The 22,713-nt window shown below is 40.9% G+C and overlaps 1 protein-coding gene across 1 annotated transcript in view; it reads right to left on the minus strand.

Moving 5' to 3' along the window:
* CCDC174 (coiled-coil domain containing 174) overlaps nt 1–22,713 on the minus strand; it is a 41,432-nt gene that overhangs the window by 2,821 nt on the left and 15,898 nt on the right. Inside the window, exons 4-10 of the mRNA XM_007950599.2 lie at nt 16,148–16,206; nt 10,095–10,272; nt 6,987–7,082; nt 5,351–5,493; nt 4,790–4,884; nt 4,118–4,250; nt 1,994–2,143 (exon numbers count right to left, since the gene is read on the minus strand). Of these exons, the coding sequence (XP_007948790.1) occupies nt 1,994–2,143; nt 4,118–4,250; nt 4,790–4,884; nt 5,351–5,493; nt 6,987–7,082; nt 10,095–10,272; nt 16,148–16,206 (854 nt within the window). The remainder of the gene's footprint in view (nt 1–1,993; nt 2,144–4,117; nt 4,251–4,789; nt 4,885–5,350; nt 5,494–6,986; nt 7,083–10,094; nt 10,273–16,147; nt 16,207–22,713) is intronic.

The following is a 22,713-nucleotide window of genomic DNA, read 5'->3' on the forward strand; positions in this document are numbered from 1 at the left end:
CAGATGGATCTTGGCTCAAAGCAAAGAATACCAGAAAGATGTTTACTTGTGTTTTATTGACTATGCAAAAGCATTCAATTGTGTGGATCATAACAAATTATGGATAATATTGAGAAGAATGGGAATTTCAGAGCCACTCCTGGAGGAAGTTGAGCAATCTACTTCTGTGGAGATACTGCCTTGGAAACCCAAGGAGGGATCACTATGAGTCGGATCTGACTCCACGGCAGTGAGTTTTAATTGTACTCATGAGGAACTTGTACATAGACCAGGAAGCTGTTGTTCGAACAGAACAAGGGGACACTGCATGGTTTAAAATCAAGAAGGGAGTACGTCAGGGTTGTATCCTTTCACCATACTTATTCAATCTGTATGCTGAGCAAATAATCCGAGAAGCTGGACTATATGAAGAAGAACGTGGCATCAGGATCGGAGGAAGACTCACTAACAACCTGAGATATGCTGACAACACAACTTTGCTTGCTGAAAGTGAGGATGACTTCAAGCACTTCTTGGTGAAGACTGAAGGCCACAATCTACAGTATGGATTACATCTCAACATAGAGAAAACAAAAATTCTCACAGCTCAATCAATAAGCAGTATCATGATAAATGGAGAAAAGATTGAAGTCGTCAAAGACTTCATATTACTTTGTTCTACAATCAACACCAATGAAAGCAGTAGTCAAGACATCAGACGATGTATTGCATTGGGCAATTCTGCCACAAAAGACCTCTTTCAAGTGCTGAAGAGCGAAGATGTCTCCTTGAAGACTAAGATGCTCCTAACCCAAACCATAGCATTTTCAATAGCCTCATATGCATGATCAGGCAATCTACTTTCATAGAGATACAGCCTTGGAAACCCAAGGAGGAGTCGCTATGAGTCAGAAACGACTCGACAGCAGTGAGACTGTTTTTTTTTTTTTTCATAATGCATGTGAGAACTGGACAATGAATAAGGAAGACCAAAGAAGAGCTGATGCTTTTGAGTTGTGGTGGTGGCGAAGAATACTGAAAGTACCAGGGACTGACAAAAGAACTAACAAATCTGTCTTGGAGGAAGTGCAGCCGGAATGCTCCTAAAGCAAGAATGGTCAGTCTTCGTCTCACCTACTTTGGTCATGTTGTCAGAAGGGACCATTCTTGGGAGAAGGATATCATGTTTGGTAAAGTGGAGAGTCAACGAAAAAGGGGAAGCGCCTCAACAAGGTGGATTGACACAGTAGCTGCAACGATGGGCTCAGGTATAGAAAGGATTGTGAGGTTGGCACAGGACTGGGCAGTGTTTTGTTCTGTTGTACATAGGGTCACTATGAGTCGGAGCCAACTCTATGGCACCTAACAACACCACCTACAACAACATGTTCATTTATCTTACTCTGGTCTTGGATCTAATTAGCTCAAACCACAAGAGCAAATATACTACCAAAATGATCTCTTTCAAAGAGGTATAAACTACAGACTTTTTCCAAAGAAAGGCAGCTGTAGGCACCATAGTGTATTTACAGAAAACCTGCTAATCATGGTGTATTTACAGAAAATCAGTTAATGGAGGTTTTGCATAACTCAGTGGAACGATACGTGAACCAGTTTAACACATTGTCACAGTTTTCAATTGTATATAAAAAGGACTGCAAAAAAACACAAAAATACCAAACCTTCCTAATATTTACAATGCTGTTCCTGAGAAATGGCATTCCAAAGCTGTAGTACCACAGGAGAACAGCGCAAATGTAAAAATTCTTCCCAAGTGTCTCCAAAAATATATTTTTGACATAAGGCCTCTGTAGACCGTGGCCTCCCTTATTAGACCTCCTGTTTACAAATAGCTAAATGTCTGGATATCAAGAAGAAACAAGTTTAAGGATCTGGAGAATTCCTTAAACCTCATGGGACCACTAGGGCTCACCAGATTCACACATTGATCAGCAGTCCCCTTCACAAGCCCACTGTTGGGAAAAGTTACACACTTGGAGCCTTCCTCTCTTACCTTTGCCTCTGTCCCACTCCCGGACATGTGGCACTCCAGGCTTGGTGTCCTTCCTCTCCTGAATGATGACTTCTACTTTGCTGCTCTGGGCAGTGGGGGGAGGAGTTGGGGTGGCTTCTGGTATTGGGGGAAAATGCTCAATAACATCATCTATTTTTGCAAAAGGAAATAAGACATTATTATAACAAAGCTTAGAGCTATTTTTTTAAAAAAAGCACTAGATATAACATGCTAATCTGAGAATAAAAATAACTACTACTATTTGCTGAAGGAGCTCTGGTAGCATAGTGGCTAAAGCACTTGATTGCTAACCAGAGGGCTGGCGGTTCAAACCCACCAGCCACTCCTCGGAAGGAAGGTTGGGCAATCCTACTTCCGTAGTGATACTGCCTCGGAAACCCAAGGAGGGGTCGCTATGAGTTGGGGCCGACTCGATGGCACATAACAACAACAACAACAACAATTTGCTGAGTGCCTATCATGTTCCAGATAGTGGGCTAGGACTTTTTATACAATATTCCATTAATTTTCCTAACAGCCCTAATAAAGTTAGCATTGGTATTTCCATTTTATAGATCAGGAAAATTAAGCTCAGAAGCACTACACTGGTAGAATGTGATGAGAGCCAGGATTCAAACCAGGTTGGATGGACTTCAAAGCCTGCTTCCCACTATGCCACTCCGCTTCCCCAAACCAACAATCAAAAGATGAGAAATTCCTAAGTTACTAAAGTAAGACTCTCAGATATAGCAAGGGAGCTGGGTGATGCAGAACTGAAGTTTGGGAACAGGCTTGTATAAGTTTTCCAGTTTTGGCCACATTCTTTTAAAACATGATTTTTAAAAATAACACTGTGGCAGCACCTCATATCTTCTAGAAATGACAAATGTTCAGAAGGTGGGACAAAAATAGAGAAACAATATACAGAGTTTACCATATTATGGGGAGACAGCATTTATATGAAACTAAACAGATGATTTTCAAATTCCTAAATGTTTCTAGTCTCTTTTCAAAGCAAAATTTGAGGTTTTGTTCAGAGACTAGAAAATGGCCCGTGGCTTAGCACAGGCTTTTGTGTGAGTTGGGCAGGTTTCTATTTGTCCCCTAGCACCCATACTTCCCTTCTTCCTTTTATTAACAAAAACTCCCCCAAGTCTCAGTTGGGTGCATGATCACCTTGCCAAAGTGACCATTTTCTGGCCTCTCCTGCAGTCAGGTGTGGACCATGGGGCTGAGTTCTGGCCAATGGAATAGTAACAGATAGCCTGTGTGCAACTTCCGACTCACATTCCTAAAAAGGAGGCTGGTTTTGCTCCTCTCTCTCTGTCCCCATTCCTCTGGGATGAATCACAAATAGGTACTGAAAAGCAAGCTTTGATTGTATAATAAGAGCAACCCTCTATACAATAGCAAAAACAGCAAGGCAGGAGAAAGCCTGGGTCTGGATGACCAGACCCAGATGACCTGGGAGGAGTGCTACTAACCTGCCTACCCACCTCTAAACTATTAAAACAGAGAAACAGACTTCCAGCTTATTTGAGTCATTCTAGTTAGGTGATTCTTTGTTATGGCAGTTTAGTCTATATTAGTATTACTAATACTGTAAGCTACTTTAACCACAATATTTAATAGTGTTTCCAAGGGAAAATGTGCTCCACATTCCGAATCACCAACCTGTAGAGCACAATTACTTTGGTAAGCTTTGTTAACCTAAATTCTTTATTATCTGACTTTTTGAATATATTTCTTTTTGAAAAAAGAAAAATGGATGTATAATAATCAGCCCAAACTATAACCACAGCAGAAAATTTAAATCTAAAGAGTGTATGTACACAACTAAAATTTATTTTAAGATCTCTTTCTCTAAGCCTCAGTTATTAAACTGTGCTGTTCTATGATGCACTATTGGTTAATATCCTGGTCTACAGCTTAAAAAATTTTTTGGAATATCATTCCACATCACTTTGGTTATAAAAATTGCTCTTGGCAGTACCATAAAGGTATATGGCTTGTTTAAAGAATAACATAAAACAGCTAATCTCCATTTTGCCAGTACTATTAGTGAGGTATCACTGGAACTAAGATCTCTCCTTTTGAAGTACAAAAATATGAACCATCACATACCCCCATCTTCTTTCTCTGTTCCATCTTCTTTTGACTTTTTCATCTTTTTTTGTCGGAGTTTGGCAAGTCTTGCTTCTAACATAGCCTTTCGTTTTTCCTTTATGTTTTCTCGTTTTGTTCTCTGATCTGTTGTCTAAACAGAATAGAATATTAGAATTGTGTGAAGCACAATTCACAGTATTTCTTTTGAAAAGGATTAAATAATGCATTTTATTATAAAAATAAACTAACTAGTTGATTTTCATGCCACCTCTAAGAAACTATCCTTGAGACCCTCAAAAAGAAGACCAGTAAGTACTCTTATATGAGCCCTTCAATGTTTTCTGAAGGTTAGAGCATCTTGGAAGACTTAACAGTTAAGGAAACAAACCAATGCTGTTCTACTCCTTAATCCCTTATATAATATTCTATTTTTCACCCAGGCTACCCTAAAAGTACCACATTTGAAACAAAATTATTATCAAAGTGCATAGATTATTTTTGAGAAGTTATATAATCTTAAAGTTTGAAACACAAAAATAATATGACAATTACCTCGATGCAAGCCATAAAATAGCATTTTGAATATTAAGTTTAATTTCTAATTAATTTACTAGATTTTTTACAGTAAGGTTCAATAAGGAATCAGTTGCTCAAACTCTTCTTAACATTGGCTTTGAATTTAATCTGTACCTGTTCTCGTAGCATCTCTAAAGTTTTCATTTGCTTGTTTCTCAGCTCTTTATCTCGGGCAAAGGCAAAATATCCAACACCAAGTTGTCGGGCCTCTGAAATAAGTCAAAATTATCCAAAAGATTAGATTTTCCTTATCAATAAATTATATTCAGGCCACATTTCCTACCAAAGTAAAAAGAAATGCAGTGATATTTGGCACAAACTAAAAACAAACCCCCCAAAAAAGTAGCTAAGCAAAAATAAAAATGTTAGAATTAGTTCTATTTTATCTGCCAAATCACTCATCACAAGCATAACAAAAAAGATTCATTAATTCTCAGCCATACGCCATTTCTATTTCTCTCAGAAAACAAACTCTAGCATTAATAGACTGTTAGAATGAGCTTCTGAACATAAGTATTTTTTAGGCTATAGAGTGAACAAAGGGGATATTTACAATTTCCAAAGCAGAATCCTTTATTTCTGTATAAGAGCTGTTGATGAATACTGCCCTTTATGCTTGTCATTAGTTCAAAATTAAAAAAAAAAAAGATGAAAAACGGAGGAAAATAATTATACCATTTTCACGAATGTCTTCATAATGTATGGGCCCCATTGGCCTTTTCAGAGCTTCCCTTTCTTCTTCTTCCCATTGCTGGCGCTGAAGTTCTTTTCTCATATCTTCAGATAATAAGGTTTTTTCATTAGCAGGACTAATGAAACTAGTACAAAAATAGAGGAAAAACTACCTTCAGATAAGAGCTGTGAGAAATCAATGCTAAAGTTCAGTGAGTTGGATCATGAATATATAACCCTATATGATAAAGAAGATGATTCCCACAGAAGTAATTGGCCCATACACTACTAGAAAAGTGATAAAAACAGTTTGTATCTTTCTCTGATGAAGGACCTAACTCACTGCATTAGCCTACTAGAATCTTGCCACAGCACTCAAGACAAATAACTTTCCTTCTCATCCCAGTCCTGGGCTGAATAGACAGCCCCAGAGACAGGGACGAGGGACTCCAGGACTTCTCTGGTCTCTTGTCCAGGGATGTGGAAGCTACATGACACTGTCTCCTCCCAGATGGCCAGACCATGAGAGGCTCAGGGTGTCTCTGCTCTTTATCCCTTATGCTGAGCCCAAGCAGGAAGCTGGAACCTACAGGAGGTAGGAACCTGGGGGTTTCCGACAAGAGGAAGCTTTTCCCAATACTTTTCACACAGCAGCTGCCCTTGTCAGGAGTAATGCTATTCCCTTGGACATTTTAGCAATTATGTAGATCTGTCTTAGGAGTTCTAATGGCCTAGTGCCTAAGGCACTTGACTGCTAACCAGAAGGCTGGCGTTCAAACCCACCAGCCACTCCTCAGAAGGAAGACTGGGCAATCAATCTACTTCTGTAGTGACACTGCTTCGGAAACCCAAGGAGGGGTCGCTATGAGTTGGATCCTACTTGATGGCAGTGAGTTTTTTTTTTTGTTTTCTTTAGCTCTTAGGCCTCACAAGAAAAAAAAAAAATCTAGTTATAAGGGTCTTACTTCAAAAATGAAAAGATACATAAAGAAAAAGTTGTGTAATAAACTACCTACTTCTCTGCCCTCAGGAATAAGCAAGTATATTCTTAACCAGGAATAAGCAAGTATATTCTTAACCACCTTTCTCCACATAGGTTTTTTGTAGGTTTGGGGCTCATTCTATATTTGTTACTCATTTATAATCCTTTCCAGGTTATGGACATCCTTCTAAGTAAAGAGCTGTAGCGCTAACTCATTCCTTTCACTAGCTGTACAGTATGGATGATCCATCATTCCCCTGCTAGTGAACTTCCAGGTTGTTCCCAGAACGTAGATTATGTGTATGTTAACCGCTAAAAAGTAATTCAGTAAATATTCTGTTGTTGTTGTTGTTATGTGCCATCGAGTCGGGCCCGACTCATAGCGACCCCTCCTTGGGTTTCCGAGGCAGTATCACTACGGAAGTAGATTGCCCAGTCTTCCTTCCGAGGAGTGGCTGGTGGGTTTGAAACTGCCAGCCTTCTGGTTAGCAGTCAAGTGCCTTAGCCACTATGCTACCAGAGCTCCCATACACTAATAATCTCCTTACTGGAACAAAAAAAAAGACACCTCATTATATATAAAACAGCATTTCCCACACAATAATCTCTCTGGCTGCATTTCAGAACTGGGCAAAACTCTGCATATCACATACTTACAGTCTCCCCTGAAGATTTTTATCCATCTCCAGTAGATCTGGCAAATCCTTTCTCATACAGCGTCGAGATCGTCCTAAAGAATCCACATAATCCACCCTAAAATGAAAGTGAAAAGATATGAAGGTGGCTTTGTACACTGGAACATGGTGAAGAACGAATGTAGGTCTTATTACCAAGGAAAGCCCTCAACCTGAGAGATCACTGCCACTGAATACATCATGCTTTTTTAAAGTAAAAAAATTATACACAATAAGGTCATTGTGCCCTTTAATAAGTTTTAGAACTTAACTTTTAAATTTAAAATCTGTTTCAGAAACTGTAGAAAATAATTGATCACTTATGGCTCTGATTTCAAAGATAAATCACACACACACCCCTTGCTGCAACATTTCAGGACTTATTTTAATATGGTTTAGACAATTCTAAATATTTTATCAGCATCTTAATAACTTTATTCTGATTTACTCCAGATTCCCAACTTGCTCAATTCCTCAGTCTTCCCAAATCTGACTTTTTATTCTTTCCCTTATTTCTTCTAATTGGTATATTCCTTCCCACTAAATTAGAAATTTAAGTCATAGAAGTTTTTGGACTCTTTGTAACTAGGAGGAAGTCAAGTAACACACATTTTATGCCATTAAAGCATCTCAACAGTGACCAGTCCATTGGTCCTCTTTCTACAACTGTGCTCAAATTCTACAGCCATTACACAGGGGAGCCAGGCAGACAGTAAGGCATATTGAAATAGTTTGCCTTTCCACAACAAAAAATTGTGTGGACAAATTTCCACGGAAAACATTTCATTTGCATTATGATATAACAGATTTTTAATTTTTTAAACTATGGGCAAAGGAATCTCCTACATCCTTGAGCAGGGTGCTGAACACACAGTAAGTGGCCAATAAGTACTAATGGACCAACTCAAAGTCAGATTCTCATATACATGGCTTTGCTTTGTTAGCAGTTTGTTTCCTCTTAAACATGCTGATTTCAGTTGTTAGCCTGTGATTTAAAAACCCAATGTCTAAGAATCTACTACTACAGTTCTAAAAATGACTATCACAAGAAATAAAAACTCCAACTGCAGAAAGCCAGTTTCTTTCTCCCTTTCTTTTTCTTTTTTAAAATGAATGGGGGAAGAAAACCATTTAGCCAGATGGTTTGCATAATTATTTACAGTATTTTTGTGGAAAGCTTTAGCACCACCTGGAACTTAACTACTGACAGGATTTTACAAGCAGTTACAATTCTGAAACTTAATTTAAAAACAAAAAGTGTCAGAACTGCTTGCAGTGCATCTTCCTTTACCATATGGTGGCATGTGACCCCTTCAATTGCTCTCAATACTACTCAAATCATGACAAATTGCTTGTAATCAAATAGGCATTAATAAGCAGAAAAAGAGAAGACATTAGATCTTTCAAAGAACATGAGATTTCTGCTATCAAAAGCAATCATAGGCTATTCTGTTTCTGGAGAAGGCCTCCAAAACATACAGAAACCATCAAAATAAAAAGGACAAGACCGTAGTCAGCAACTGATCTATTTAATCAGCAATCACTTACTGAGCAACTCCTGGGGGTAAAGTCTTACTAGATATGGTACTGAGGGTGATACAAGGAGGTATAGGACTCATGCCATCTTCAAAGGGCTCTGGGGGGATGCTAAGGCACAAGCCCATCGAATATTTATTGACATCAGGGAGGATATGAAAACTATCAGAAGTTTGCCTCAAATTTTTTTCTGGTAATGAGGCCAGGTATGTGTTAGTAATAAAAGGTAAGATCCAAAGGAGCAATAAGTATATTAACTCACCACTACCAGAGTGCAGATGAGGGAAAAAACCCCCAATCCTAAGGGCATCAATGGAAGAGACTATAGGTGCTTCTCAACCAGCTCCATATAGCATGCAACCAGATTAACCTACCCCAAATGGTATCAGCTATTCAGATACAAGTTTTTTAGAAGGTAGAATGTCTTCTGACACCTGTTTGTCCCAGGAAGAAGAGCTAGAGTTGGTCTCTTTAGTGCTTAGATGACTCCTGCCCACAGGGCCAATGGCTGACAAAAGGGCCACAGACGCTGTATACAGAGCCATGCTATTCCTAACGAATGCACCCACAAGGAGGATATTTGAGCCTTGAAGAGAAGATGGGAGGGCTCTACACAGCAGGGAGGGTGGGCAGGTGGGGTCATTCCCAGGAAAATCTTCACAGCATCAGCAAATCTCTAAGTAATTTTCAAGTACTTCTGAACAAGTTTCTAAATTTTATTATCTTAGGCAGAGAAAACTCATAATGAAATTTTTATTACAGTCTCTACTTACATACACATTGGTCTCTCTGTAAGGAGAGGACTAGTTTGTTTTTCTCTATCATTCACCTACTAAGGTGAAATTCAAGGTAATTTCAACAAGTAAGGTTTATTAACTGTCTGCTTATAATCCCCAGATAGTTTCTTGAGTAGCTAGCCTAGAACACTTTCTGAAGGGAGTTTAAGGCTAACAGTCAAGGGAGATGGGCATTGTTATCCCTGTTTTACAGAGGAGAAAACTGAGCTTTAGACAGGTTAGAACATAATCAAGGTCACATCACGAGGAAAAAGTGGAGCTCAAGCTATTCCAGTCCAAAGTCCACAATGTTTATACCACACTGCCAAAGAATCTCACAGTCAAGAAGACATGCTGTGCCAACTCCGCCAACTTCTTTTTGCTAGACACAGAGATACTTGCTACTCAACTATTCATGATGTCTGAACAAAGGCTAGGGTAAGGCAGAATCACAGGTAACAAAGGAACTCTATCACATTCATGAGCAGTTTTGTTAGTAGAAATGCAGAAAACAGGTTTGTTACTATAATGACCACATGCCCCTGTGCTTGGAATGGCACAAAGCATGTAGTAGGAGTTCAGTCATTATTAGTAATTATTTTAATAATCTACATCAATCTTATTTAAAGGAGGGGGGGTTCTCAAAAGAAAGAAACTGAGGAATAAAATGGTTCAACAGCAAGCAACTAAGCAAAAGCACTGTCAAAAAGTAAACACACACACAAAGTAAACTTAAGTTATACAATGTTAATATGATCTAATTGCATAATATCACAAACCATTCTTCACTGGGGTCTTGGGGAGGAGGTATATCTCTTTCAGAAAGATTTTCATCATCAGCTTCCCTTTCTTCTGCCTTTATAGAATCTCTATTTGCACCAAATGTATCCATTTCTTTGCGCTTGTCTATGATCTTCTGTGTGAAATCCACAAGGTACAAATCTTCCACCTCTTCATCTAGGACACAAAAATCAATTTTCAGATCCTTGACATCAAAAGAGAAAACCATGTATGGAATTGGTATGAAACAGTCACGTTTATCAACAGGGCTGTTCAATTACTCCTGACAGTTCACCAGTCAATAAGTCAATCCCTCCTGGAATGCTTACAAAGATACACAGCTACCTCGGGACCCTCACAGTGAAGCTATAAATAGGCCATCTGAAACATACACCACAAAAAAATCTTTAAAATGTCTGAAGTGTTTTGCTGCCTACTCAATACACTATCTGAGTTAGCAATATCATCTCAGAATACCATTTTAAGATAACACAACCATTTGATTCCAAGAGACTCATCCAGCCTATTACATAAAATAGAAGCAGAACCACATTTCTCACATCATCAGATCAAGACAACAGAATATCTGTACTACAGGTAATATACCTCTCTAATCATGTTGGCAGGAGCTCTGGTAGCGCAGTAGCTAAGGCACTTGACTGCTAACCAGAAGGCTGGCGGTTCAAACCCACCAGCCACTCCTCAGAAGGAAGGTTGGACAACCTACTTCCGTAGTGACACTGCCTCAGAAACCCAAGGAGGGGTCGCTATGAGTCGGGTCCAACTCAGTGGCATATAACAACAACAACACAATCAGGTGGGCTGTGTCATTTCACCCAAATTCTCTAAGTGTTTTAAGGGTCGTAATAGAAGTCATCTGAATTCTTTCCAATCAATGAATACCATTTTCAGGCAAGACAGGGTGCCAGGAACCACAAGGCTTACAGAGATATGCACTGTCTGCCCCCAGCACTTCTGAGCTACCTATAAGCCAAGACCTAGATGAACAGTGAAGTAGCAATCCATGACTTTATTTCAGGATATCTGCATTCCCAAATGAAATTTCACTATGTGGGATTTGGGAGTTCTGGTGGTGTAGTACCTAAGGCATGACTGCTAACCAGAAGGCTAGCAGTTCAAACCCACCAGCCACTCCTCAGAAGGAAGGTTGGGCAATCTACTTCCATAGTGATACCTCCTTGGAAACCCTAGGAGTGGTTGCTATGAGTCAGATCTGACTCGACTGCAATGACTTTGGTTTTTTTTTTTTTTGATGTGGGATTTAAGAGAAAGTCACTTAAGTCTTCGTCCCCGAAGACAGAGATTAAGCTATATTTAAGAGATATCAGGTTCCCTATAACCAGGTGTTGTAGTGGTGTAATTATCCCCACTTTACAGTGGAGAATAACTGAAGCTCTAAAACTTAAGTAACTTGCTTTGCTTTGACAAAAACCCAATCTCCATGTCCACATATGCACTCCTTGAACTTGATTTCTCTATTAACAACAGTTGAGTTTTAATTCAAAGAGAAAAGTTGCTTTTTTTTTTTGTAAAAGAATAAAAACCACAACATACTTCAACCGGGGAAAAAGTGTACCCTAGAGCTGAATTATAAGGCCACATAACAGCAAGGCCTCCTGGCTGATGGCCACCCTACTGCTGGCTTCAATGAGAAGATACAGCTTTCCCCTGCGGGTCCTAGGCTTGACTTCCTGCCACATCGCTGCTGTCTGGGCAGAGGTGACCTGGGTCCAGACATGCCTCTCTCCTGCTGCTCTGCTGCCCCTGCCCAGCCCTGCTTGTCTGCCCTGCAGAGCTCCAGCCCTCTCTTCCCTGTGACTGATCTGTTCTCACTGCTCTCCCCCTGCAGACTCCCTTTCTTTAAATCTCCAGGCCTTAACACCTACATTAGAGCCTATCTTCTCCCTAAAGACATCCTGGTCTGCTTATTCACTTTCTCTGCCTTTGGCAATGAAATATGCACAGCCTGGTAACATTTCTTCTACTATTATCTGTGGGGTAGGTTTTCTTTTTTGTGGGGAGTGGGGTAAGACAAAAGGGGGATCTTTCTTATTCTTCTTACTTTTAAAAGCAATTATATTATATGCAAATTAACGAGATATCATCTCTTCCCAGCACTAGCAGCAAAGTTCAACAAGACAGAAAATAACAAATGCTAGCAAGGATGTGGGAAGACTGGGACTGTCATACACTGCTGGTGGGACTGTCAAATGATACAACCACTGTGGAAAGCAGTATGGCCATTCCTTAAAAAGCTGGAATTAGAAATACCATTTGACCCAGTCATTCTATTACTAGGTATATATCCTAAAGAAGTGAGAGCCAGGACAAGAACAGATATATGCACACCTATGTTCATCACAGCACTATTTACAAGAGCAAAAAGATGGAAACAACCCAGGTGCCCATCAGCAGGAGAATGGATAACCACCTATGGTACATACACACAATGGAATACTATGCAACACTAAAGAATAATGTAGGATGTGCAAAACACCACATAACATGGATGAACTGGGAGGACATTATGCTGAGTGAAATAAGGTAATCACAGAAGGACAAATATTGTATTAGTCCATTACTGTAAAAAGTCAAGGAAAGGTTTATATATGGAAGGAAATTTTCTTTGTTGGTTACCAGGGGTGGGAGGGGAGGGGAGGGAACACTGTTAGATAGATAGAGACAAGTATTGATTTGGGTGAAGAGAAGGGCAATGTACCAAACGTGAATGATCAACAAAGTGGCACTGAGGAAGAGCAAGACACAGAGAGGTGCATGGGAGGCATAGACAACAAAAATGAACCCTTCTGCACATACAGTACTGCATTGTCAGTGAAGGCAAACATTGATATATGGGTTGATAGATGGGTGGACAGGCTGAACTATTAGGTATGTCTATGCAGGGAGGAGTGTGCCCATGACCATGTACAGAGTTAGCAGACAATGATTTTACAAGTATATTTGCATGTTCTATAACAATTCCCAGGTATATAGTAGAACAGACAAGGGACAAGGTTGTAGCACTTCTTGGCCACAGTTAACCCAGAGGGACTGTGTAGTTGGACCTGTGGGCTCGGGACCACAGTCACAGGGACATCAAGCTCAATTGGTATAACATACTACACAAAAACATTGTTCTACATCCTACTTTGGTAAGTAGCAACCAGGATTTTAAAAGCTTTCAGGCAGCCATGTAGATGCAATGATGAGTCTCTCTTCATCCAGAGCAAAACAGAATGAAGAAAACCAAAAAGATTCATGGAAACAATTAGTCCAAGCAATTGGTACACCATGCAATCCTCAGCCTATACGACTGTGAGACCAGAACTAGATGATGCCCAGCTACCACTGTGAACCACTCAGAGGGGGATCTATGTAGGAGATCCTGGATAGAGTGGGAGAACAATGTGGAACAAAACTCAAAATCATTTAAAAAAAAAAAAAAAAAAAAAAAAAAGGAATTAGGTTTGCTGGTCTGCCAGATGGAACCACTAAGACCATGGACCCTAGCTGCCCTTCAGGTCTGGAATTAAAGCCACTCCTATGGCTTCTAGCCAAACAAAAGAGAAGCATATAAGCTGACTGTTTACATTAGGTAGATACACTCCTTGAAGAGATCAATCATGGGAGAACAGAATGGCTGTGTATGCACAGGAAGACAGCTCAGGGGGCAGGAGCATGTGGGAGGGAAGGACACAGGGAAGAGGTAACTATGGGGAGGAAGTGGGAGGGGGGCTGTTGCATTGTGGGAAATTTCAGTCAATTGAGACAAAGTATATGTGAGCTACTGTATGGGGAGTGAATTTGCTCTGTAAACTTTCACCCAAATCACAATAAAAATTAAAAAAAAAAAAAATTGTATCACAGAAAATAGGGGAAAAGGAAACAATGCTATGACTATGACAAAACCATAATTACTTCCCTAGTCTTTTTGTTTTTAAATAAACATAGCTATAATTGAACAGAATTAGGGCCTATTTAGACCTTGTTTCCTAACTTGCTTTATTATGTGTCATTTTCCACCTGATGATACCTACCTCGAGGGCAAAGAATCTGGATCAAACTGCACCTTGGAGCACCTAACGTGCTCCTTGGTACCCAATGAACAACGGGTAAATTGATTCCAATTTTGTTTCAGTGCTGCTACAAAAGTAATCCACTTGTGTGGTGCAATGAACTACTTAATATGGCCCTTCTATACATACTCTTTCTAACTCCCACCAAATGACTGGGTGGGACCATGCAAATGAGTGCTTGTGGCCCATAAAGGGGACAGCTTGCTAACAATGTAAATAAGGTGCATGGCACCCTTGCAGGGAGGGGGGTGATGGGACCATGCAAATAAGGTGTATGGAATCCTAATGAGGGGACTGGTCAGTTTTGCCATCCCACTGGGCTTGAAGTAAGCCATCCCAGGGGTGGAAAGAGGGACCTCACAACCATCAGGAAAAGAAGAGCCAAGAGCACACACACCCTTTGGACCCAGGGTCCCTGAGCTGGAAAGCCTCCTAAACCCAGAACACAAAGAAAGAGGTTTTAACACTGGAGAGACAGCAAGAAGCAACAGCAGGGACTGGGATCTTAAAAGCTTGCAAGCAGTCATCTAGATGCAACAATGGGTCTCTCCTCGTCCAGAGCAAAGAAGAATGAAGAAAACAAAGATTCATGGAAGCAATTAGTCCAAGTGACTGGTACGCCATGCCATCCTCAACCTATACGACTATGAGACCAGAAGAACCACATGGTGCCTGGCTACCACTTTCAACCACTCGGAGGGGGATCTACGTAGAAGATCCTGGATAGAGAGGGAGAACAATGTGGACAAAACTCAAAATCATTTGGGAAAAAAAAAAAGGGACCAGGTTTGCTGGTCTGATAGAACATGGCAGAACCACTGAGACTATGGCCCAATTTCAGGTCTGGAATTGAACCCACTAATGTGGCTTCCAGCCAAACAAAAGACAGGCATATGAGGTAAGCATTTACACTAGGAAGATACACTCCTTGGAGAGAACAATCATGGGAAAATAGAAGGGTTGTGTATACACTGGGACATAGCTCAGGGAGCAGGAGTGCATGGAGGGAAGGACACAGGGAAGAGGTAACTATGGGGAAGAAGCGGGAGGGGAGCTGTTGCATTGTAGTAAATTGTAGTCAATGTCATGAGACAAAGTGTATGTGAACCGCTGTATGGAAAGTGAACTTGCTCTGTAAACTTTCACCCAAATCACAATAAAAAAAAAAAAAGCAGCAACAGTAGAGAAATGGTGGTGACAGAAACAGGAGACTGGCAGGAGATAACACAGTATGCTTCCCAGCCCACAGAGACAGAAAACTGAGTGCCTTCAGGCTTGCTAGCAGAGTGGGGTGCCACCAGGCATTTGTCAAGGGAGCTAGGCTTGTTGACCCATGGAGCTAGAGCTGAGTGTTATCGGGTCAAGACTTACTAGTGGCAGAGTTGGATGCCTCTGGACATCTAGGCAGGGCTAAAAGAACTTTGTAATACTTGCACAAGCAGGGCAGACAGAGAGGTATGTCTATAGGCACAGGTGAGAAGCATCTGGCCTGTGTGAAGAACTGTATCCTGAGTCATTTCTGATTCTGAATCGTAATCTGTTACTTCCTAATAAATTTCCCTGATAAATTCCATAAGTTTGAGTATGGTCTGTGAGTTCTCCCACCCCCTACATCATCCCTTGTAAAGCCCTATGTGGCCATTGCAATAAATTATTGAACCCAGGAGAGGAATATTATGGGAGGGAAAGCTGGGGTCAGAATTACAGAACTGGTAAAAGGGTTAGAGGGCGGAGGCATGTCTGACCACCATCTCATAGGAATCAGCTTTGGGCTGATGTTGCTGATGGTGACTCTCTCTTCCCCTCATGACATTAGAGGAGGTCAGACTCCTCTGGAACATCATTTGCACAATTTGACTTAAAAAATTTCTCCCCATTCTTGGTTATTTTAACAAACAATGTAACACTATCAGAGCTATGAATGGCAAAATAAATAAATAAATAATTACATTTACCTATAAAGTCACCTTTAGTCATTTTTTCATATAATTTGGCTTTTTCTTCCAGTTTTTCCCTAGGAGATAAAAAGATAAGTATTAAAAAAAATGATATTACCACTGTCACTCCTTGTAAGGCTGCCCCCCCTTTCCCCACCTGAGCCCAACTGCTTCCATCTGTTCAAGAGATCCATCTTAACAAGGGACCATAACTAGAGCGGACCATCCCCCTATAGAAGGGATCTCAAACTCACACACACCAGGACATAAGGACACTGTTGCCACCATAGGGTTTGGATACTAACTAATTGACCCCATCTCCCACCCCCCACATCATCCTTTGTAAAGCCTTCATCTTCCTACACTCTCTCTAGCTCTGTTGTATCACTTAGTAAAACTTAATACAGGTTACACCTCACTCTGACCTACTCTGAAATTTTCCTTAGCAGCTGAACAGACATTGAAGAAAAACACACAACTGTGCCAATTAGTTTCACTTCAAATTTGTGGCTAAAAATCACAAGTGGGCACTCATCACTACCTGGAAATCTTACTATATCTTTCTTGCAAAATTGATTTGCCACTCCCCTTCCTTCCAAACCTGCATATACCCTCTCCCTTCCTCATTCCTAGCTGAAGACCTCAACTCTTATTCCCCTGAGGGAAGAAAAGCAGTTAAGTAAAGACTCCTCATCCATCCACCACCAGGATTTATACTCCAATGCTCTGTCCTCCTTTCTATTACTGCAGAGGAACTCTTTCTGCGTTGGCTAGGGCACATGACCCCTGCAATTATTCTCTCTCTCCTGCATCATCAAATTTCCCCTCTCTAGTAGATTAGCAGTTCTCAAAGTGTGGTCCAGCATCAGCATCCCTGGGAACCTGTGAGAAATCCACTCTAAGGCCCCACCTGTTGTTGTTGTTGTTATGTGCCGTCAAGTCAGCCCCGACTCACAGAGACCCCTCCTTGGGTTTCCAAGGCAGTATCACTACGGAAGTAGGATTGCCCAACCTTCCTTCCGAGGAGTGGCTGGTGGGTTTGAACCGCCAGCCTTCTGGTTAGCAGTCAAGTCCTTTAGCCACTATGCTACCAGAGCTCCCAAGGCCCCACCTAGACCTCCTGAATCTGAATCTGGAGGAGGGGAGGGGCAGTGATCAGACATCTGTGATTCAACAAGCCCTCTGGTGATTCACTGTCGTAAGCCACTATACTAAACCACTATAGATCAGCATTCAAACATAATGTAGTAATTCCTTAAAAAACTTTCTCTTGATCCGTATCACTTGAGCAACCATCTTTTTTCTCTCTTCCCCACTCCCATAAAACCTCTTGAGAGGACAGTCTACACCCACAGTCTCCCCTTCTTCCTTACCTTCAAGATCAACAACAACCTATATCTTGTCAAATCCATTAGTCAGCCTGACTCAGCTGGCCACTCCCCTCCTTGAAACCTTTCATCTGGCTGCAGGTATCATATTCTCCTGGTTTGCCTCTGACCTTACTGACCAATCCTTCTCAGTTTGTTTTGTAGCTCCTGTCTTCTTCATGACCTGTAAATGTCAGAAAGCCCAGGCTCAGTCCCTGGCCTTTGCTCAATCTCTACATGTTCCCTAGATAATTCCATCAGACCCATGATTTCAAAGACCATCTATATGTCAATCACTCCAAAATTTCTATCTCCAGCCCCCATTCTGCCCCTGAATTACGACTCACAAATCAAACCTGGTGCATATCGCAGATGCTCAAGAACTATTTGATGAATGAAAAAACTGAGTTAAGACTCCAACTTCACTTAATTTAAATGCCAAATACAACTTAAATGCCAAGAAAGAGAGAGAGATGTGTCCAAACTTGAACATCTCACATTTGCAACTTTCCAAAAGAATCAACAAATTCAATGTAAAACTCTTTGCCTCACTCAGTTTTTAGACAAAGGTTCTTGGTCATTCATGGCTTATTAGGCTTTCTAAGGGAGATAGGGGAGCTCTGGTAGCATAGTGGCTAAGGCACTTGACTGCTAACCAGAAGCCTGGCGGTTCAAACCCACCAGCCACTCCTCGGAAGGAAGATGGGGCAATCTACTTCCGTAGTGATACTGCCTCGGAAACCCAGGGAGGGGTCGCTATGAGTCGGGTCCGACTCGATGGCATATAACAACAACAACAACAACAAGGGAGATAGAGCCCGATCTCTTACAAATCTATTAAGAATATGATGTCTATAGTTTTATACAGAACATGAACAATTTATTCATAACACAAAGACAATAAAAATAATAAATATCAACCTCAGTATTTCAACAAAGTATCCTCTCTGCACACATTAATTCTGGTGACATTTGTGTTTCTGTACACATAGATCGAGTAAGATGACAGGCACCTTTTTATTCTGGAAATATTTAATGATGATAAGGAGAATCCCTAAAGTGGTCATCTGAGCTTCCCCTTGTGAAATGATAATGAAAAATCATACTTGTCACTTATCATAATGAAAAATTCCATTTCTCATGATATCCAAAGGCAATAAAGTCTCTTGGTAAATTGGCTGTGTGCTCTTGAACAAACCACTTAAACTCTCTGTGCCTCAGTCCCATATCTGTAATAGATGAAAACTACCGCATTGCTTCTTAGGGCTGTCATGATTAATTAGATAACATAGGACTGCCATCAATTATGTCATCTTCATCACCTTCATCTAAGTCAGAAAGACTCCTCTTCTACTTTACACATTCATTCAACAAGTATTTATTGCATGCCTCCTATGTTACAAGCACTATTTTAGGATTTTAGGTGCTGAGGATTCAGCAGTGAGCAAGACAAGACCCAGTTATCATGGAGTTTACATTCTAGAAGAGAGACAATAAATAAATCACTGAAAAAGAGAGCTGTGAAGGAAATAAAAACTGATGTCATCAATGGAAGTTTCTTTATTTTGCATTAATGGAGTGTTTGATGGACCATCTTGATCATATTGTTCTCAATGTTGTTGTTATTTGCCGTCGAGTTGCACCTGACTATAGCGACCCCTCCTTGGGTTTCCAAGGCGGTAGGTATCACTACAGAAGTAGATTGCCCCACCTTCCTTTCAAGGAGTGGCTGGTAGGTTTGAACTGCCAGCCTTCTGGTTAGCAGTCAAGTGCCTTAGGTACTATGCTACCAGAGCTCCTTTGATGTTGTTACTTGCCATCAAGGTTCTGACTCACAGAGACCATATGTACAACAGGACGAAAGACTGCCCAGTTCTGCACCATCCTTACAATCACTGCTATGCTTGAGCCCATTATTGCAGTCACTGTGTCAAACCAGCTTGTTGAGGGTCCTCCCCTTTTTTGATGACTCTCTACTTTACTGTGGTGCAGTGAATTACTTGGTATGGTTTTGCTAGCCATGGTCTTTGTGATTCCCACCAGATTATTGGGTGGAACCATGCAACTAAGGTGTGCAAACTCTAATATTGGGATTGCTTAGTTTTGCTATGCTATTGGGCTTACAATGAGCCTTCCTAAAGGCAGAAGAGGGGATCTCACTGCCACCAAGAGAGAAGAGCTGGAGTTGGAGTGGAGCACATTCTTGGACCTGAGATCCCTGCGCTGGACCTCCTTGGCAGAGATGCCCAGGCAGAGAGAAGGTGGCAGTGGCACCTTCAGAGGCATGAGACAGAGAGGTGGGCTTTCCAACCCATAGAGGGAGAAAGCTGAGTGCCCTTGGGCAAGAGTCTTGCTGGTGGAGTGGGGTGCATGCAGGTGTACCTATCGGCAGAGCTAAAAGAGCTTTGTAACACTTGCCTGAGCAGGGCAGAGGCCAAGGGTCAGAGAAGTATACCTGAGGGCACAGCAGAGGGGAGACTGTCCTGATTGAAGAACTGTATCCTGAGAACATTCCTGAACCTGACTTATAGCCTGTTATTTCCCTAATAAACCCCATCATCGTGAGTATTGTCTGTGACTTCTGTGTGACCACTGTAATGAATTATTGAACCCAGCAGAGTAGGATAGAGTGCCGTGGGAGGGACGGTTGGTGTCAGAACTGGTAAAAAGGCTGGACGATGGCAGCATGTCTGCCCTCACAGGAATAAGCCTTGGCCTATTGATGGTAACCCTGTTACCCCATTGTGAGGTTGGAGGAGGTTATAGGATGTTGCCTTCTGGCCCTTTTTGCATTTACCAAGCATGATACCCTTCTTCAGGGACTGATCACTTCTGATAACAAGACCAATTACTAGAGACGAAGTCTGGCCATGCTTGCTTCCAAAGAACATTCCAGCTGCACTCCTTCTAAGACAGATTTCTTCATTCTTTCAGCGTCCATGGTATTGTCAAATATTCTTCACCAGCAACACAATTCAAATGCATCAATTCTTTGGTCTTCTTTCTTCATTGTTTAGCTTTCACATAGATATGAGGCTACTGAAAATACCATGGCTTGGGTCAGGTGCACCTTAGTCTTCAAAGTGACATGTTTGCTCTTTAACACTTTATGGGAGCTCTGGTAGCATAATGGCTAAGACACTTGCCTGCTAACCAGACGGATGGCGGTTCAAACCCACCAGCCACTCCTCGGAAGGAAGGTTGGGCAATCCTACTTCCGTAATGATACTGCCTCGGAAACGCAAGGAGGGGTCGCTATGAGTCGGGTTTGACTCGAAGGCACATAACAACAACAACAACAACAGAGGACTTTTGCAACAGATTTGCCCAGTGAAATACATTGTTTGATTTCTTGAGTGCTGCTTCCATGGCTGTTGATTATGGATCCAAGTAAAATGAAATCTTTGACAACTTCACTCTTTTCTCCATTTGTTGTAATGTTGCTTATTGGTCCAGCTGTGAAGATTTTTGTTTTATGTTGAGGTGCAATCCATACTGAAGGCTGCAGTCTTTGATTTTTATCAGTAAGTGCTTCAAGTCATCTTCACTTTCAGCAAAGAAGGTTGTGTCACCTACCTATTATAGATTGTTAATGAGTCTTTCTCTAATACTGATACCACATTCTTCTTCATATAATCCAGCTTCTTGGATTATCTGCTCAGCATACAGTTTGAATAAATACATTGAAAAGATACAACCCTGACACACACCTTTACTGATTTTAAATCAAGAAGTATCCCCTTGTTCTGTTCCAGTGACTGGCTCTGGGTCTATGTACAAGTTCTCCAGGAGCACAATTAAGTAAGTGTTATGGAAGTCCTATTCTCCACAACGTTATGACCCACACAGTGTTTGTTATGATCCACACAGCTGAATACAGGTAAACATCTTTCTGGTATTCTCTGCTCTCAGCCAAGATCCATCTGATATCAGTAATGATATCTCTCATTCCACACCCTCTTCTGAATTCAGTGTAAATCTCTGGCAGTTCCCTGTCTATGTACTGCTGCAACTATTTTTGACTTTTCTGTGACATTTTACTTGTGAGTGATGTTGTTCAATAATTTCTGCATGCTGTTGGATCACCTTTCTTTGGAATGGGCACAATATGAATCTCTTCCAGTCAGCTGGCCAGGTAGCAGTCTTCCAAATTTCTTGGCTTAAACAAGTGAGGGCTTCCAGCATTGCATTCATTTGTTATAATACCTCAGTGAGTATTCCACCAATTCCTTCAGTGCAGCTTAGATATCTTCCTTCAATACCACTGGTTCTTGATCATACCACTGGTTCATCCTGAAATGGCTGAACATTATCCAATTCTTTTTGATACAATGACTGCGTGTATTCCTTCCATATTCTTTTGATACTTACAGCATTATTCAATATTTTACCCATAGAATCTTTCAATATTGCAACTCAAGGCTTGAATTTTTTCTTCAGTCCTTTCAGCTGTGTGTGTTCTTCTCTTTTGGTTTTCTAACACTAGGTATTTGTACATTTCATTATAATATAATTATAAAATTAGAAAAATCATTATTTTGAAATCATCAATGTAATACGTTGGTCTGTTTTGGAGGGGACTTAATGTAACAAGCTATGTCATCATAGAATCTAATTGTCTTAATGAAAATAAAACTTACAAATATTTAAAAACTAAACTATGTGTCAAGATAGAGTAAATTGACAGGATGCTAATTTAGATAATGTAGTTAAGGAAAACCTCTGAGAAGGTGACATTTGAGATAAGACTTGCACAGAAGTAGTCAACCATGGGAGGTTCTGAAGGGAAAGAAAGTGAGGCAGAAGGGATATTAAGTAGAAATGAGCTGACATGTTCTAGTAGGAAATACTAGTGTGGTAAAGAGTGATGAGCAAAGGAGAAAGTGGTACAAAATAAAGACAGAGATAGGCAGGGATAAGAGCATATGGAAAGGATACACTGGATGTACCTTGATGATGGCAGGAATATTCTATAAATGAATAATGGTAATCAAGAAAGATGTCAGAGGGGGCTTCTGGCAAGATGGCGGACTAGGCAGCGGGATTGCAAAGACCCTCTTCAACAAAGAAAAGGGAAACCAATTAACACAGACACGGAAGATAATCTTGGACCCCTGAGCCATGAAGGGAAGGATACAGAATTGGATTAAACCCCAACTAGCAGAAGAATTTGCGTGAAAATACCAAAAAAAGGAGACATACGGAGCTGCGGTCTGA

Source organism: Orycteropus afer, unplaced genomic scaffold (genome assembly GCF_000298275.1).
Source record: "Orycteropus afer afer isolate SDZICR_OR568_19922 unplaced genomic scaffold, OryAfe1.0 scaffold00282, whole genome shotgun sequence".
Lineage (NCBI taxonomy): Eukaryota > Metazoa > Chordata > Mammalia > Tubulidentata > Orycteropodidae > Orycteropus > Orycteropus afer.